Source organism: Rhamphochromis sp. 'chilingali', assembly GCF_963969265.1.
Source record: "Rhamphochromis sp. 'chilingali' genome assembly, chromosome: 3".
Taxonomy (NCBI): Eukaryota; Metazoa; Chordata; class Actinopteri; order Cichliformes; family Cichlidae; genus Rhamphochromis; species Rhamphochromis sp. 'chilingali'.
The window spans coordinates 25,974,067-25,992,457 of record NC_137931.1 but is presented as its reverse complement, the minus strand read 5'-3'; the positions used below and the strand labels follow the sequence as shown (position 1 = coordinate 25,992,457).

The 18,391-nt window shown below is 40.0% G+C and overlaps 1 protein-coding gene across 2 annotated transcripts in view; it reads left to right on the top strand.

Moving 5' to 3' along the window:
- LOC308393369 (zinc finger protein GLI2-like) overlaps window positions 1–18,391 on the top strand; it is a 98,929-nt gene that overhangs the window by 52,403 nt on the left and 28,135 nt on the right. For both annotated transcript variants that reach the window (XM_080877080.1, XM_080877079.1), the window contains exons 3-5: window positions 1,024–1,129; window positions 11,594–11,796; window positions 14,227–14,409. In XM_080877080.1, the coding sequence (XP_080733206.1) occupies window positions 1,024–1,129; window positions 11,594–11,796; window positions 14,227–14,409 (492 nt within the window). The remainder of the gene's footprint in view (window positions 1–1,023; window positions 1,130–11,593; window positions 11,797–14,226; window positions 14,410–18,391) is intronic.

Genomic DNA, 18,391 nt, shown 5'->3' with positions numbered 1-18,391 from the left:
CCATGAAACATGATCAGGGAAACTGCAGGAGTACAACATTTATTGTATTGCAGTTTGAAGTGAGATGTGTGGGTTGGATTTGTGGCTGAGATGAGGATGTTTCATCACTTTGTGTTGATGAACAATTTAGCATGTTCACTCAGGTGTCTTCCCATATGGACAGCTGAATGTTGTTTCCTTTCCCTGGATGATAGCAGGTATTCATCCATCATGTACTATAGAATCAAGGGCCCCAAAGCTTTAATTGCCTTATGGGAAATGTAGGCTCCAGCGTTTTTGGAGCTTGACTCATGCCTCGGATGAAAAAAAAGTCCAGATACTCTGGTCTTTGTTGTTTTAAGTTTTTGGAATTACACCTCAGTAATTTATCCCAACACTGAGCCGACAAACACAGATCAGGAACCATGCATCCGGCTCTTCAATCCCAGAAACAGAAAGCACAGTCACACAATTTCCTCCTCCAGTAATTATGTCCGGAAAAACAACCAATAATCAGTCAGACACATGCACTTGTGTTTACACCCGACACAGGGGGAGTGTGTGGACTCTGTGTTGAGTCAGTTAAGGGCTTTAGCTGTGTTTTATGAGCCTGTTTGGAGCTCCAGAGGAGACTCAGGCTGTTTGGATGGAAAGAGCGTGAGTAGAAGAAAGCATTTTCCCGGCGCTGTCAGTCCCAGTTTGAGTCGGGGCTGCAGCTTCCCTCCACACAGTCCATCATCCCGTCTAGTTCAAAGACCGTCTAGCTGCAGGTCTTTGTCAAAAGCCCAGTTGGATATCTTTTATGTTCAAGATGTAGGATTTCTTAGGACAACTTTGATTATTTATTTATTCCACTTCTCTTGTGTGATAGTGCCAATATTTTACACGAAAGTGCTCAGCTTGCTCTGAAATTCATGTTGCTTTATTGTAGCCCTTTTGCCTTTGAAATTTCTCTCTTCTTTTTTTGAAGTCTCCTCTCTCCCTCTCTGCCTTCCTCGGCTAACTCTCTTCTTCTTCTTCTTCTTTGCCTCTCTGTTGTTGTAGCCCCCCACCACATCTTCCCAACCTTCCACACGCCGATCCCGATTGACATGCGCCATCACGAGGGGCGATACCACTACGAGCCTCACGCACTCCATGCCATGCACAGGTAAGTGACCGCCTTCTTCTTCTTCTTTCTGGGTAATTATCTCCAAAGAGGCTTCTTCACTAAACTGGCTTCAAGTCATCAGATCTTCTTGATGCAAATAGTTATTTCATATTCAGTTACTCCAGAACAGTACAGAGGTTGTTTTTTTCTCTTTTTTTTTTTTTTTAACTCTGGAGGATTTGCTGTGATAGCACGCTAGCTGATGAGAGCTGAACGTTTGCCAAGTTCAATATCAAAAGCAGATGACAACATGCTGACTTCCAAAGTGAATAATCAATGCTAGTTCCTAAATTTCCCCTCTACAGCCCTTGTTTCCGATACAGTTTGATTATGTGGGCAAGCTTTGCTCTTCTGGCTCCAGCCGTCTGGGGATGAAACACTCTGATGCTTGAGAAGTCTGAAGTTCAGCTGCTCGGATCCAAACTGGTAAAAATCTCACTGAGAAGAGAGGAAAATATTCTCCTTTAATAGCTGAGGTGCCACTAAGCAAGGCATTTTACCAGCAGGACGAAGATTTCCAGCTTTAACTGAGGTTCCCTGTTTTCAGTGGTGTTGAAAGTATTAAAGTTTTACTACACTGGAAGTTTTTGTCCTCAGTTTGATACAAGATTTACGGACTTCTTATGTAAATGCAAAGCTCTTTAAAGATTGATGTTTTCCTTTTAAGAAATAAGTTATATCAGATCAGGTCTACCAGTGAAAAATAAGAATAAACATGCCCACAGTGTCTGAGTGGAGTTACATTTATGGCTACTACTAGCTATATTTATTTCCCTTTCTGTTTCTGACTAAGTGAAAAGTTAAATAAAATTTAAGTTGGATGGTGTCAATCTGCAGCTCGCTCCATTAGCAGCGATCGGCAGGGCCGGATCCATCACTGATGACATAATACACCCCACCTCCGCCCAGCACCTCTTTATATTCATTAATGGCTTGTTGTGGAGCTAATCTGTGTGGTGCAGGCCGTGTTGCCCCCGAGCTAGCACCGTAATTAAACTCCTGGAGTATAGAGGTCACAAAACAGGCTTCAGTGCTGGTGGTGAGTCCGACTTCTGGGTTGCAGTGAGGTTCAGTCGCAGATGAAATCCCATTTATTTTCTCTAGGGAAATTCACTTTGTTGAGAAAACACAGTGTCGGTTTTGTTCTTGCTTTTATTTAAAAGTCAAACCAGAATTTTTCCTCTGAATTCTCCAAAACCTATAACCGTGCAGCAGACTGAATGAGACTTTGGTTTCACTTCATTTCACAGTTTGAAAGACTCTGAAAATGTGTCTGGTTTAAAGTTGGTTCTCAAAACAGCGGTTAGGAAAGTCACTCCTTACGTTTTCAACTTTTATGGAGAGCTTTTGATCAAAATACATGAGTTTCATCAGCAGCTGGAGTCATTTGCAAGGTCAGGAATGAACTTCACAACAGCTTTGCAAACTCAATCTGCTGATGAGGTCCATTTAACACAATTTAAAACTCCAAAAAGACTTCTAAAGAAACTTTACAATAAAGCCATTATCCCACAGGAACTGGAGCCACGAATTCTATCGGAATCTTAAACCTCCCAGCTATTTGGGAAAAGTCATTGAGATGTCAGGTTAACCCCAATGGGGAACAGAACTCTTTCAAGTGGTGAAGTCAACCATCATCCATGTCCAAACCGCCTTTGACTCAACATATTTTATATGTAGATACATACTTCACTGATCTAGGTTTTAGCGTTGTTTCTGTTTCTGATTTTTATTAGATTTTCCTCTAAAAGGATGATGGGTCCACTAGAGGGTTGGACCATGTGGCTAACATGTTCCATTGATTGTCTGTCCGTAGATGCCTTGGTCTCTTGGGGTGGTTGAGGTCTGTTGAAGTGATATCTGATTAGGATGCTTCTAGGTGAGGGATTTTGGGTATGTCCTCCTGGGCAGACCCGGGACATGCTGGAGAGATTATATCTCTTGCCTGGCTTGGGGATGGGAGAGGGAGGTCTGGGCTTCTCTGCTTAGACTGCTATCCCTGTATCTTGACCCAGATAAGTGTATTTTTATTTGTTAAAATTAAATTCACTTTTATTTATTTAACATCAATTCACAACAACAGTCATTTCCAGGTACTCTAGTATCTAGTATAGTAAGGTAGAGAGAAAACCCCACCGATCATAAGATCATCTGTAAGCAACACTATGATGATTCACTCTTATTGGTAATTGCTTTAATTGCAGGATTTGAAGTTTAACTCGGGACCCGCCCACTACCCTTTAGATGAAGTATATGAGTCTGGTGATGGCTACTTCATAACATTAACTGTCAAGATAATATGTAAACGGCATTAAGGTTAATTAAGGGTCTGGTGATAGATGGCAATATCTGAGATTAGTGACATTCAGGTGGTTCTGCAGGTTTTTTCCCCATTATTGCATTAAATTTCATAATTATTGGAAGATTTATGTTTGATTTAATCCATCACTATAATTTCATGTTGGTCTCTTCGAATGAATTTGTATGTAAGGAGCAGCTACACTGGCAATCCCAATTAAAACAAGAGAGAAACCAGGAGGAGGGTATTTGTTTTATTGACTTTAAACTAGAGCAGAGACATTATACACAGTCAATGGGACAATCTTGAAACACTAAAGATGGTTTTCCTACCCCTGCCCCCAAAGAGCTAGTAAAAAAGCCAAAATGGGAAACCAATCCTGACACATTAGAGGTTTATACTTGTTTCAGAAGTAGCTGTAATGTGTTTTCTGTTTTATAGGTGTGTGTTTTCTTTATTGTATTTAGTTTTAATTATTGGATTTTGAATCATTTTAAATTTCACTGATCTGCATGAAACATGCTAAAGAAACAGAGTTTGATTAATGATTACTTGACTGGTTTGTGCTGCCTCTTGAAGACTGAAGTGGAGTATTCCTGCTGTGTCCCAAATTAGAATAAGGACAAATGTCTTCTCCCAAAAAAATACATCGTTAGCAGGAGTGAAGGCCTGCTAGTGTTAGAAAACCTGTAGTGAAATAATAAAACTTAAAGTATTTTAACAAAAACAACAAACAGAAACTGCACGTCTTAATTGTAAACTTTTAAGAAAGTGAGCTATATAAAATCAGGCAGGGGGCTGCCGCATTCGTGGCACACTTTGAACAACGAGGAGACTTCAGAGTTACTTTATCACCGAAGAAAAACTGGCGGCGGGACAAAAAAAGTCAATAGAATCCTCCAAATAGTACTCTTACATTTAAATTCACAGATTTGATGGTGATGCATACTTCGCGCCTGGCGGAAGCAGGGCTATTCATCACGCCGGCTGGGAGAAGGGAGGGAGGGGGTAGGGAGGGGATGGCTGTCCGCGGACTCGGCCACCTTGATTAATGTGATTTGATCTTGACAGTGGACCCCTAATTCATCAAGACCTTGATCTAGCTGTCGCTCCCCCCTGCCTGTGCCAAATTCACCTAATTACAGGAACATTGCGCAGCAAATTAAGTGCGGTGTCATTTGTCGCCTGCCGCGGCACTTTATTACACACTCGTGGCAGCGTGTCAGAGGTCCCCTCCTTGATTGTCTAACATGACATCTTGCCGCCGTCCCCTTTATCATTGTTTGCATATACCGTAATGAGAGGGCTGGTTATTTTGTCAGGCCTGTCATAAAAAGCAGCCGAGGGAAAGCTTCTTCTTTTTTTCCCTCCACCGGATGCACAGGACGCTTTTTCTTCCCTCGCTGTTGCCGGCAGATGACAGTAAGGCAAGAAGGTTGCAGATGAGGAACACTTCCTCCTCCGTGATGGTGTCTCTGCGGACGGAGCGAGTCTGCAAACAGCATCATGTATAAGGCAGGGATCAGATCTACATATTGAAACTTTTGGTGGAACAAAGTAACTTTTTTGAGAAGACATTTTTAGTTCTGTAGATGGGGCAATGAAGGACACTTTCCTCCTGCTCTACAGTTTACCTGCTTGTGCGGCACTTTGACACAGTCCACATTACAAAGTGATTCACAGGGGCAAGAAAATAAAACTTAAGAAAGATATAACAAAAGACTAAAACTCAAGCAAAATCAGGAAAGTCTTTACCCTAGAAGTTGCTTTTAAGATCAACTTTCCTTTAACTTTAAAGTAAGTTTTTACACTACCAATCTGAGTTCCTGGAGATCGTTCCAGACGTTAGGGTCCTGTTATTTTTCTGCTGGTTGCTTGACTCAAACTACAAACCTCTCAGAGATGTAGCTAGAAAACATGCCATTTAAGGCATTAGAAATAATTAACATCTTGCCATTTCCAGACCATCCAGGCTAAAGATGGGAAGTTTTTCCAGTTTAAATGAAGAAAATCTCCACTTTATGGACATGCATCAGTATGTATGAGACTGGACAGATGGAAAGCCTTCTTCAGGGGAGCCAAAGTAGAATAAGGGGAAATTGATCTCAGACAACATGGAAAAAAAGATCAGAATTCTTGTTCCAAGACATTTGTTAATAGATTTTTTCTGCAGCAATGGAGAGTAATGAAAGTTGTAAAATACTAAACTCAGTTCTTTCTGTCCTGGTTAAAAGCCCAGCATCTCAGTTCTGTTCGATTGGATGGTTTTTTTTAGATGCCTTTGTGTCTGTAGATGCTAAACTCATGATGTGCTGGACAAAACTGAAATTAATATTGAAGCTGATACCAAGATTTCCAAAAGTCATAATTTTATCAGAGAACCAGCTAATGACAGAGATTTTCAAGTTAGAACCCAACAAGAAATTTCCCTTCTATACCTTATACACTGGAAAAAGATAAGCGAGGAGTTACAGCAGCTCATGAGACATGGACTTTGTGTTAAATTAAGCTAAATGCTTCCTGTTGCTTTTAGTGTCTTCTTGATGAGCTAACAGTATGTGTGTTAAAAATTCGACTCAGATTTTCCCTCCTTCATTTGTGATCAGTTGTAGTGAGATAATAGCCTGCTCTTTGTTAAGCTAGTACTACCATTGTTCCAAAAGATTCTTGTTGAAACTCTTTCACCATCTGAGATAACAGTTTGTAATTAGTAGTTAAACACAGTATTTTTTAGCAAGTTTCAGCTAGTTTCAGGTGACTAATTTCATTTTGATGATTCAGTCTGTTCATTTGGAAAAAAAAATACTGTCCATCCAGCTTAGAACTGAGTTTTGTAAATTTGTCAAATTTGTGATCGACATGACATTGACCAATCAGCTGAAAGGAAGAAAAATTGGGTCAAAATTCGTACTCGTAAGTTGAAACTCACACACAGCCAGGGAAGCGCAGAGTAGTTTTTTGCTTTGTGTCTGTAACCAGACCTTAACAAAAAGAATTTGTAACTTCTGCAAATATTTTTCACAAACAAATTTTTTTACACACACAAATTCTCATCTATAGATGCACGAACATAAAGTTTTCAGATATTTTGGTTTACAAGGTTACAAAACTAACTAAGCATTTGATTTACAAGTACAAAATATTTATGACAACAATTTGAGCCAATAGTTTATCAGGGTGTCTTCAGCAGTAACTCAAATTACTTGAAAGCACAACATATATAAAGAAAATAAATGTGGCCCAGAAACAGACTCCTGTGGCACACCACAACTAACAGATACCTAAGAGACACAGTTTCACAGCTATATAACAAAAATGAATACAATGTTCATGTTAAAACGGTACCTCTGTCCATACAATTTTTCAGCTCAGAAAAAAGCTTCTCAAAGTTTTTTTTTTTCAATTTCAATTTAAAGCTAGGCTTACATCTGCTTGTTAACATTGATTTCTATTATTTATTTGTCATTGCCTCACATGTCAAATGGAAAACACAGTTTTAATATTTAATAGAAAGACATCCAGAAAAATGTTATTTAACAATAAACACAACTTCTACACATCAGTGTGTAGACTCAATTTCTAAACTTATCCATACTTCATTAAAATTTGGTTTTTAGAAACGCTCATAAATAAAATAAATCTCCTCAAAGCTTTGAAGAGAAAACAAACTGAGGATGAAATGATGAATTGACTTCTGAAGCAGGCCGTGATTTGCAGCCCCATCTTCTGTTTGTTTGTATCTAGGTCATTTCTTTTACCTCATGAGGCGTTTGGGGGTTTCAGGTTGGCGATGGTGGAGGAGGTGGAGGGGGCATTGTTGCCTGTTAAGTTTGAGAGGTCTGCTTCACGCAGCAGACTCATAAACCTACAGTGGAAGTTTATTCAGTGGCGCGCTGCTGCACGGCGTGATTTATCTAAATCAGAGAGCTCGCCGGGCCCGACACCAGAGACGAGAGTCACTGTCACACTGTAATTCATCTCTGGTGTCATCCATGTATATGTGCACGCACACACTCACAAATAAAACAAAAATAAACAGAAGGATGCAGAAGAGTCCATATAGCTCAGATGCATCTTTTACTGCACAGGAGTTTTTGAGGATCAAAAGACAAGATATGAAGATATGCTGTTCATGTGGAGGTTTAACTGTGAAAAATTAAGCAGAAATGAGTCATAATAGCATTAGAGATCAACTCAGTGAAACTGATGTTTCAGAGTCTGTCTGCCAGTCTGTTACCTCCAGTTTAAAAGCTTTGTAAAACACAGGAGCAATCACGGCTCGGCTGTTTTTTATTGTCTAACTTCATGATCCATCAGCAGCACTAACAACTTGGGAACCAGACGAATCCAAGAGCTTATGTGCAGAATGCCTCTGGCCCTCCTCCTGTTCAAACCAGGCCAATCACAGCCGTTTATCTAATATAGAGTAGGCCTAAAAAACAACCTAGATGGCTGCTGCTGATATGGCCTTTTGAATCTGCCGTTATCCGGTAAAAGAACTGGTTGGCAGATTTCCTCTAAGAGAGCATTTAAATGGACCTGAAGTCTTTGTTGATAAGAAAAACATGCTGGTTGCACTGTGTCCCACATCCTGCTATACTTCTGTTCTTTAGCTAGGTAAAGATTAATGTGTATAATAATGCATAATAGTGCACTGTAAGCTAAAAACAGAGCAGAGGGGGTGATAATCAGAGAAAACATTCAGAATTTCAAGTTTAAAGTCATTAATTTGTGCTAAAATTAAAATTAGATTATTTTTTACATAGAAAGCATTAGATTTGCAAAAACAGTCTCAGAAATCATCAGACATAAAAGTCAAATTTATGAACTTTGCCAGGTTAAAATGACACTGCAGTGTATTTTGCCTGCAGTTAATGGCCTGATTGCTTCTACTGTAAAATTTAACATTTTAATATCTGTGAGCACTAACTTACCTTTAAAGCCGGTTTCAAGTGGCCATTAGAGGAACTGCACTTCTTTGCGGCGCTGCATTTTTCAGTTGAAGAAGTTGCCGCTTCATTGCATGCAGTGATGTAAAAACTTTTGAGAGTTCAGAAATGTGTGTTGTACATTTAAGTTGAATTAGATCAGATTTGAATGCTTGCAGATAGAAAAGCAGCTGTAAAAGAAGTAACAGTAGATGAAAAAAGTCTCCCGATGCATAAAACAAATTGCGCTCAGTATAATTTGAAGAACTGAGATGTATACCATAAGATTACATTTTTTTCTCACGAGACAGAAGACAGGGATCCTCTTTGTAACCACCACCTATTTCCGCCTCTCCCGGGCGGCTCCTTCCTGTCTCAGCCTGCTGCATGGCGCCAAACCAGGACACGCTTCGAAGGTGGAGCATTGTGCTCAACCTGCAGCCTGCTGGCACCTTCTGAACATCTGAATATTACATGACTAGCTCTTAGTGTTCTTAAACAAAGCTTTCAGGTTAGATTTAAAGAGAGAAATATTTATATTCTCATCTGATTCAGACTGTGATTGTTGGAGGAGCTTGTTATCATGGTAAACAACCCAACTTAGGCTGGATTCAAAGACAGACAGGCCTCAGGCTGTTACATGACGAGAGTGTTAATATTTCAAACAGACCGAGGGGCTGATTATGTTTTTGGGTGGAAAATCAGATCTTTATCGTGTGCATGGGGAGACAGAAAAACATTGCCTCAGTCGTGATGCAATCCAACGCTCTGGCTGTGAGGCAGTCAAGTCTTTGTTGGATGGACGGACAAGGGAGAGAGTGTATTTTTAATGAAGCAGCCATGTGAGAGATAGAAAAGATTTGGTGAACGTTAAGCAGAGGTCGTCGCACAGATGTGGAGATGACTGACTGAAACATCAGCTGTGGGTTCAGATTCAAACCACTTGAATGAATAATGATAAGAACTTTTTCATTTTGATTAAATTTTCAGTAGTTTTATTGACATTTCTAACTTTGAAATTGGTCAAAACCCCGAAAGGTCTTTTGAGTCTGTGGTTAATAAGAAATAAAAGAATTCTTTTCATCTAGCTGAGAAACTTTCCTCCTTCACGAGAGGTTTTTGCTGACACCGATGATTGACTTTGGCAGCGACTCTTTGAAATTCCGCTGTCGTGGTGAAACATGAGATCAGCACATTTTAGTTCAATTAATACTTGATGATAGAACTTTTATTTTCTCTTCCTGCATCATGTTCTCCATTAACCATTGGCTTTCAGGATAAAATTTCTATTTTTTAAAACACATGCTATGGTTTAATCAAAAAGTGCACCTTCAAACTATGAACTCTCTCTTTCTCTTGAATTACTCATTGATTTTTACCACTTTGACAAAGCCCCTCTGGACTTCCAAGCACTTTGGAAACCTGCTGTATTTTATTTTATAGATATGTTTAATACTATCACTGAGGACATAGCCAAGATAGACCAGGGACAGCCACACCTAGCATAGAAAAAAGCCTGGCAACTCAACACAATGAAGCCCGTTACAGAGCTATACATGTACTGACAGAACTGGAAGTGCATCCAGTGAGTACTGTTTTCTGATTGTTCGAGGAAGTTCTGCTTCAACAAATCCATACAACTTTTGCTCCAACTTATACAAAATGCTCCAGAACCAGTGGAATTCTAATGAGCCCAAACCTGAGTCACAATCCAAAGACGAAGTGAAGAATAAAGTGAAATCAAGCCAAAAGCCAGTCCTAAAACTATGAAGTTCAAAACTAAATCTGCAGTCAAGTCCTAAACCAAATACAAAGTCAAAAATAAAATTATAAGATAACCAACTCCAAAATGAGTCTAAAACCCAACTCTAAACTGGAGCAAAACCAGGCTAAAAGTATGTGAGGACCAAAGACACGTCAAGAAACTAGTTTAAAACAGCTGAAAATCCAGCTGTTTTAGCCAAACCCAGCAAAAATCTCCAAAGCCAAGTCCCAAATGGCCCAAAGGTGAGCTGAAAAACCTAAAATAAAAGTCCGTATGTAATCCAAAACCATGTGCAAAGAGGTTCGAAATGAAGTGCAACGCCATGTTAGAAATCATATAAAAAGGAAGAATAAAATAAGATAAACAAATTAGTCCAACACCTGATCTAAAGCCAAGTTCAAACCACAGTGTAAAACAAAGTCCAAATTAGAATGAATCTAGTCAAAAATGTATGAAACTAAGACCGAAGACAACAGTGAGAGTGAAAAAACCTCAAATAATGTCAAAAACAGTCTAAACTATGCACAAAGCAGTCCGAAGCCAAGTTAACACCTAAATATGAAATCAAGAATAAAACCTGGCATTACAAAGTCTGAAACGTATCTTAAATCAAAGACAAAGTGGAAGCTTGTCTAAAACCAAGTGCAAAAGCAGTGTATGGCATGTGTAAAACCAAGTACAGACATGCAATCCAAAAATCGTGCCCTGATCTGAACCTCATGGTGTCAGTCTGAGATGAAATGACTGTGACAAGCAAATCTGACAGAAGAACTCTGAGAACATCTCCAGTTTTTCAAAGCTTGCTCACTTCACATTTAGTAAAAATATACTTTTGTGCATATATTTGTGTAACTCTGAAGTTCACAGATTCAGGACAAAGGTGTCAGCTTTGCATTCTTTTATCAGGCTCATCTTCCCCAAAACCGCAGAATCAGCCGTCTTCCAGATAACCTTACACAGGTGAAAGACGCCCACAAAATGCCCCGTGGACACAAGTGTAATCTGTAGAGGCTGTTCTCCTCGCCGTGCAGCACTTCCTCCCCCACTGTCTGCTCGTCCCATGACCCTGATCTCACCCCTTCCTCCTCCTCTCCCAGATCAAAAGCTCGATAGAGGAACCGCGTTAGACGTGATATCACTCTCAACACTCTGTGTACACTGAGGTGGATGCTGGGAGGATTGGGTTCGCAGGTGGATTACTCACCGTCACCGCAGGAGTTTGTGGAGTGCGAGGGCGCTTCAGGTGGTCGTGTCAAAGCGTGCTTCATGTTGATGGCACGCAGCTTTTAAGGGGGGAGATTCTAAATCTGGAAGCTAACAAGTATTATGTTTGTATATCCAATTCGTCTTTGCTCCATTGTTAGAAAAGTGTGAACATAACCTCTGGAGCTGGTTGCTGATTGGGTTAAAGAAGTGTAAAGATCAACTGCAGTATGCAGCAGTTTGCATATAATTTGTCTTTTCTGTTCCAGCCCTGCAGGTTTGGCCGGCAGCCCCGTCATCTCCGACATCTCCCTGATTCGCCTCTCGCCAGCTGCAGTGGCCACGGGTGACTCTCCCTTCAGCCCGCCTCACCCCTATGTCAGCCCTCACATGGAGCACTACCTGCGCTCTGTGCACAGCAGCCCCACCCTATCCATGATCTCAGCGGCCCGAGGACTCAGCCCTGCGGACTGTAAGTTCACCCATCTTCTCTTTTTTATCTATGAGACAAAGAAAGACATTTATTTCTCTGTCTGCTTTTACTCTTCCACGTTGTCCAATCAGTTTTCAGGGGACAAATTCAATCTATATTGTTGTAAAATGTAACATTATTTCAATGGATTTTTAAGCTTTATACATCATTTACACATTTTACCATCTTTGCCTTAGTTTAACTTCAGGACCTTAAAATCCTTATTTACTTTTATATAACTGTTTTTCACTGCCATCTTCCCAAGCTGGCAGACAAAACAAATACGAGTCAGTTAATATTTTTTTGTGCATTTTCATAATTCATTCACGCTTTGGACAAATCACTTATTGGAGGATCTCTGCAGATTATCAGGTATTGGAGAAGGATATTTGCTTTGTCTCCTTCTAATTGTGGATACATGTAACCATTTTAATATGTCTAACTAGTCTTTAAGCTGAAATCAAAAACAAATCCCAGCTAAACTGAAGCTTATCTAATCCAAGTGTGAAACCAACTCCAAAATCCAGTCAAATGCCATTCAAAACCATGGACAAAACCAGTCTAAAAGCCAAATATAAAAACTAATAATACATTTTTAATTGGTTTCTTTCTAAGAAACCAAACTGCAGGCTCTTAACATTACAATATAAGTGCCTTGAGGTGACTTTTGATGTGAGCTGGAGCTATATGAATAAAAGTATACCAATTGAATGTACCATAACCAAGCCAAAAACTAGTGTATGAGAAGTATCTTTTTAAAAATGTAGATATTTTAAATTCTTTTGAATAAATCCAAAGATATGAAGCCATATCTTTAACCTTCAAGCCAAATAACCTCCAAGCATGTTAGGCTAGTTATATTTTGTATTTATCATAAAACTTTATGGTTTTATTTCCACTGGTTGAAAACTCCTTTGGAGCATCGTTAAGTAATATTGTGATTTTAGAAGGAACTACTTATGACTCAGTCGGCAGTCTGGGTTTGAAGTGTTTGGTGACATGTTTTGGGGTCTTTCTGCAGGGAAACCTTGACCTCCTCATCCTTCCACATTGATACTAAGAGGATTCTTTTAGAAACACTAAGTTGAAATTGATAAAACAGTGCTGGCAAACCCTCAACAACCCCCCACCCCTCCTCAAAATCTACCCGGACGTGATGACAACTCTTTCCTCAGCGCTGAATTACAATAACAGATTGGAGCGCGGTGGTGGGACGGGGTATAAATCTTCTTTTACAGTCTGTCAGTGGTAATGTGGCAAACCTTTTAATGTGAAATAAGCAGCCGCACCTGAGATCGGCCCGTGATAAAGCTGCACCGAAGGAGAAAAGATTGTTGAAAGACAAGGTGTTGAGTTTGGAAATGAAGACTGCTAGCCTTCCAGGTGACCTCTTTATTCACCTCAGCATGGAGATGTGACTTCCTGTTATTTTCACATCGCTGTTAAAGGACACTTTGGCAACAAAGAAATGTAATATGTGAAAAAAGTCAACTGGAGCCCGTTTAAATAAGCATCTTTTTGTTTTTCGGAGGTTCTGCAGTTTTTAACCTGCTGGCTCTCTTCCTGCACTGCGTCTCTTTTCCCACAGCTTCATCTGATTAACTAGCTCTCTGGTCATCATTCAGAAGTTTTTAAGGTGGAAATGTGATCCTGTGAGGGCGAATTAAGGGCAGCTACTTCAGCTATGAAGTCAGCACGAGCACGGCGTCTGCTCTTTTTTACGCCCAGAGGCCTGATGTCGTCTGAAAGATCGATTAGGACTCGAGCAGGAGGTAGAGAGCCTGAAAAAAGGGAGCAAGACACAATGTGAGGACGTGGAGGAGAAAAACAGATTCATAATTCAGACTTTGAGGTGCTGACACATTTAAAAGGATCTTACTATGTGCAGATGTTAACACCAATACGATTCACGAGTTTGCATTATAAAGTAGCTGTAGGCTGCCTTTAAAATCTATAAACTAGATTAATTGGCAGATTAATTAAGTGGCTGCAACCACCTTAAAAACTGAAGAAAAAGTAGTGAAATTAGGTAACTAAACTCATGATGTGAAAGTTCCTCCACTGTCCATCAAAATAATCAGTAAATCAGAACTAATATTTACACTCCGGAGTCTTTGACCTTAACATACACCAACAACATAAAGACTTGTTTTCCTTGTGTGACTGAAGAAATGGGGGGTTGGTGGGTGGGAGCACCTACACGGGCTGTTGCACATCAGCGATCCAGCTCCACCCCACTGGCCCCTCTCCCCATTCAGAGATCCCCTCAGTGTGAGGCACCAGGAATTTGCCCCTCTCCCCCTTCCCTCCCTCCTCCTGTTTAGCCATTCACTCCATCCCTGCATCCATCTATCCTCCCTGTCCTAATTTCCTGTTCTCATAGCTTTCTTTAACTCTGCTCATTCGCACCCTCTCTGCTTGCTCCTGCAGTGGCCCACGAGCATTTGAAAGACCGTGGGCTGTTTGGACTTCCTCCTCCTCCACCTGGAGCCAGTCCGGCTGAGTATTATCACCTAATGGCGAGCCACCGGAGCCCCTATAGCGAGCTGCTCATGCAAGGGGCCGGGGCCACGGCGGGGGCCCACCTGTCTGACTACATCGCTCCCATTGATGGTGAGTACCTCTGAGATTTGACTTGAAAGGTTTCCAGCTGCAGTTTCCTAACTTCTCTAAGCCCCTAGTTTTGGTTTTCTGGATTCCTGTGATTTTTAGGCTAAGAAGTTCAGACATAGTACGATGACAGTAAATGAAAAAATGTGAAACTGCAGTTTCTGTCATTACCAGTGGAAGGTGCCTCCAAAACTGAGTCGGTCCCCATAGACTGCCATGTTACAATGTCCAGCTTTACAGCAGTGATGCACCCATACATTCTATTTAACTTCGGCCTTTTGCCCCAAACAGGTCACCTGGGTGTAAAAAAAAAGAAAGGAAAGGGGGCTTTAAAATATCAAGGATATGAGTGACAATGTACGCCACCGTATGCTTTACGCAAATGGTGAAAATGTGTGGAAACAGTTTTAAAGTTGAAATAAAACCTACGTTTGAACCTCTTTTGGCTTTTCATATTGTTGATTTTGACTTTCCAATCCAATGTATAGAAAAAAAAAGTAAACCAACATTTCAGTTAAGTTTTTCTAAGTTTATCTTATTTGTTTTGTCTTTTCTTTGGGAGATGAATCACAAACTACAAGTGTATCTAATCTGAGTTGTATATACTTCTGATAACAAACAGTGTATCTGTGTATCTTATGTGTTTTTATAGGTTATTTGGGGTGTTACCGTGTTGTGAGCGTTATTTCAGGTGGCAAATCCTGTATCACGTGAAAAGTCAGTTCATCCAGCTGACTAAAGCGGACTGTAGAAAGGTCTCTTTTCCCACCAGCCCACCCGGCTCTACCCAATGAGCTGCTTTGACCCCGATTAGGGAGATGAAATTCGTATCACGTTGGAGATGAAACAGAGATCACAGGAGAGGTGTATAAATAAAAAAGCCCTGTGTACATTTTTCATGTCAAACATCTTCAAACATCTGAAGGGCTTCAGGTATTGGACATGTGCTGAGCAGCTCGCCTCCACACCAGGCCTCCACCAGCACTTTTCCGTAAACATGGAGGACTTATTGTGGTGCTGTGATATTTCCACTGTGGGGCACATTTGGCTGCAGTAGGTATATTTAATGTAATGGATGCCTGCTTTGATCCGGCGCTTTGCTCTGCACCTTAAAAGGGTACCCGTGTCTGAGAGTGAGACTAATGGTGGAGGGGAAGTCCTGGTGATGAACACCAGAAAACTTCATCTGTCTGAGTCATTGTGATAATACCTGCCAGCTTAACGCCTCTGCACTTGCACAGATGTGACATTTCCTGTTAGTGTTTCTCATACAGTAAATTTCTAACTGGGTTGTAGGATATTTATGGCCATCTTCCTGCTCATCCTTTACTCACCTTTGCTTTTCGGTGCTTTACATAACTACTGTGTGCCACAAGACTCATATAAAAACACAGCAGGGAGAGAATTAGGTTCCTCTGGAAAAAAAAATCTTTATAAGAGATGACTTTTTCTAGAATTGTGAGGCGAAAGATAGAATTCTGGTTGTTTTCCTCATAAATCTGGCTTTTTCTGTCAGAAATCTAAAATTTTCTAGTAGAAATCTGACTTTAATCTCAGAATTTTGAAAAAAAAGTTATGGGTACCCATCAATATATATTTTTTATTGGTCATAATCCCGAGCAGGTGTGCTGGAAGTGTTAAAAACAAAACTGGAGTGTGAGAGTATGAGAGCTGTTGATTTTTAAAAAAATATTATTGTTGGCCTGTTTTTGACTCTCGTGTCTGGTGTGGATGCACGTATATATTTATTTTTTTGCTTTTTTATTGGGTTTTGTTCTAGGCACATGCTTAATAAGCAAACCTTGAGAAACTAGTTGATGTTACGCTTCAGAAAAGTCTCAAAAGTTATTCCAATGCTACTCATGGATTTAGATTGATTTATCTGAAGTGCAATTATGGATAACATTTGTAACCTGCCAAGGGACTGCATATATAAATTGTCTTTAAGCTAACTTTGCAGCAATGCATCAAAAGGCAACATTTGTTAATATTGCAATTTTCCCTTTCAATTAAAGTTTAAATAAAAAACAAAACAAAACAAAAGCAGCTTACTCTATACTCATCAAAGCAATAAGCTTATGCATTGCTTTTCAGCTGGTAGCTGGTTTCCAGTACTTATTTCAGGCCAGTGGTTGCCTTGGTAACCCGGTCACATGTGATACTTTTCCATTGGAAGTTGCTTTAATTTATTGTTAATTTGTTGCCTCAGTGATGGGACTGATAATTCCAACAGCTATGTGGCGAAGTTGGTGACCTTCATTGACATTGGATAGTCTCTCATTGCTGCATAGCTGTTCATACACTCTTTAGTAATATTCTATACAGCACTAGTTACACATTTTAACCATCCACCATGTTTTGCTCAAAAGGGTTTTAAAGGATTCTTCAGGACCTCGTGTGTTTCATGACTTACCTGGTTAAGTAAAGGTTATACTTACTCGCTGCAACATCTTGTGCTACTAACTGGTTTTATACAAAAGTAAAGATTGTCACCAGTTTAGCTTCCATTTGATTTCTCGTCAACACATAGATGTCTTTCATTAATTTTGGATGATTTGGATTTTAAAGTATTTTGAAACAGTAAACACACTTATGTTAAAAGTCTACCTTTAAGTAACCAGGTCGTGTGTGACTGCTGCATATATTTGCTGTCTGCTTGGAACAATCATTCTCACCTTCTTCTTTCCAGTAATATATGTAAATTCTAAAGCAGCTCAGGAAGTCTGAACTCATAGAAGAAAGCACAGTGATGTTTCCTCTATAAATGAACTATAATGAGCTTAAAGGACAGAACAACACATTTGCGTGGGAATTTTAGGTCTTTACATTTCTAAAACCTTTACATGTGGTTTCTTGCTGGAGTATCCTGAGGCTGTAAAATGAAAAGGAGAACTCCAGGTTGTAACTTGCAACCAATCTATGAGGTCCACAATGACACTGAAAACAGAGCACATCTGAAATTAAATATAAAAATACAATATATAAATGTACAAAATAACTGGTGACTTTAGGCCTCACCCCAAGTTTTGCAGTGAGTGATACGGTTGCCTGCTGAGCCGCTCAACGAGCCGTCAGCGTGGGTTAAACTCTTCCCCACAGGCTTGTGAATGAGCTCGCTGTGTTATGGTGTTGGAGGCCAAAGTTGTGCTGCTGAGAGCTAAGGCAGGCTGCCAGCAGCGTGAAGCCGGCCAGCCGCGCTCACTAAAGCTGTCATAACTCAGTTTCCAGCCGTCCCGAAACACTATGCAGGCGCAGGAGCCAAAGCAAACGGAAAGCACGTTTGGCTCCGTCTCGCCAAAATGTCATTGTTAAGATATTCACTGAAACTGTGAGCAGGGAGCAGCAAGATCACTCTACCTGCCAAACACGGTGAAATATTTCCATTCTTAGAAATGAGGGGAGGAAAGCTGGTGATGTTTGAGAAAAACTACTCAAAAGAAGCAACACATAAGGTATCTGTCTAACAGGAATGCTGTCTAAGATGCTTTCTTCATATTCATCTTCTGTGGTTGCACTCAGTCCTACAAATATTTAGTTTTCCACAAATCTGTTACCAGGCTTTTGGTATCAGAAGGTTTTGATTGGTTTGTTTTGGGGCTTTGTTAAAGCTGAGTAAAGATTCAAGGTGGAGATATTCAACACATGCAGCAGATCTACTAATTTCTGTTTTAAGATCTTTAAATCAGTTTTGTGTGTGTGTGGGTGAACAATTCCTCTCGTGTCTCCCTATCTTTGACACCATCTGTGGTAGTTTCATGTTGAATAAGTAAGCTCGAAGTTTTTATGTTTTTGAACGTAATCTTTCACACCATCAGATCAGTTTTGTTTTCAGTTTGACTTGTTTATATTATAATGATTTAAAAACTTTCTGTTACAAATAAAACAGTCTCACGCTGCAGGTGAAAGAACAGAAACTTGGCAAAGTCATAACATGAGATTTTATTTTATAGTGATTACATCTTTATTTTCATGAGAAAAGGTCATC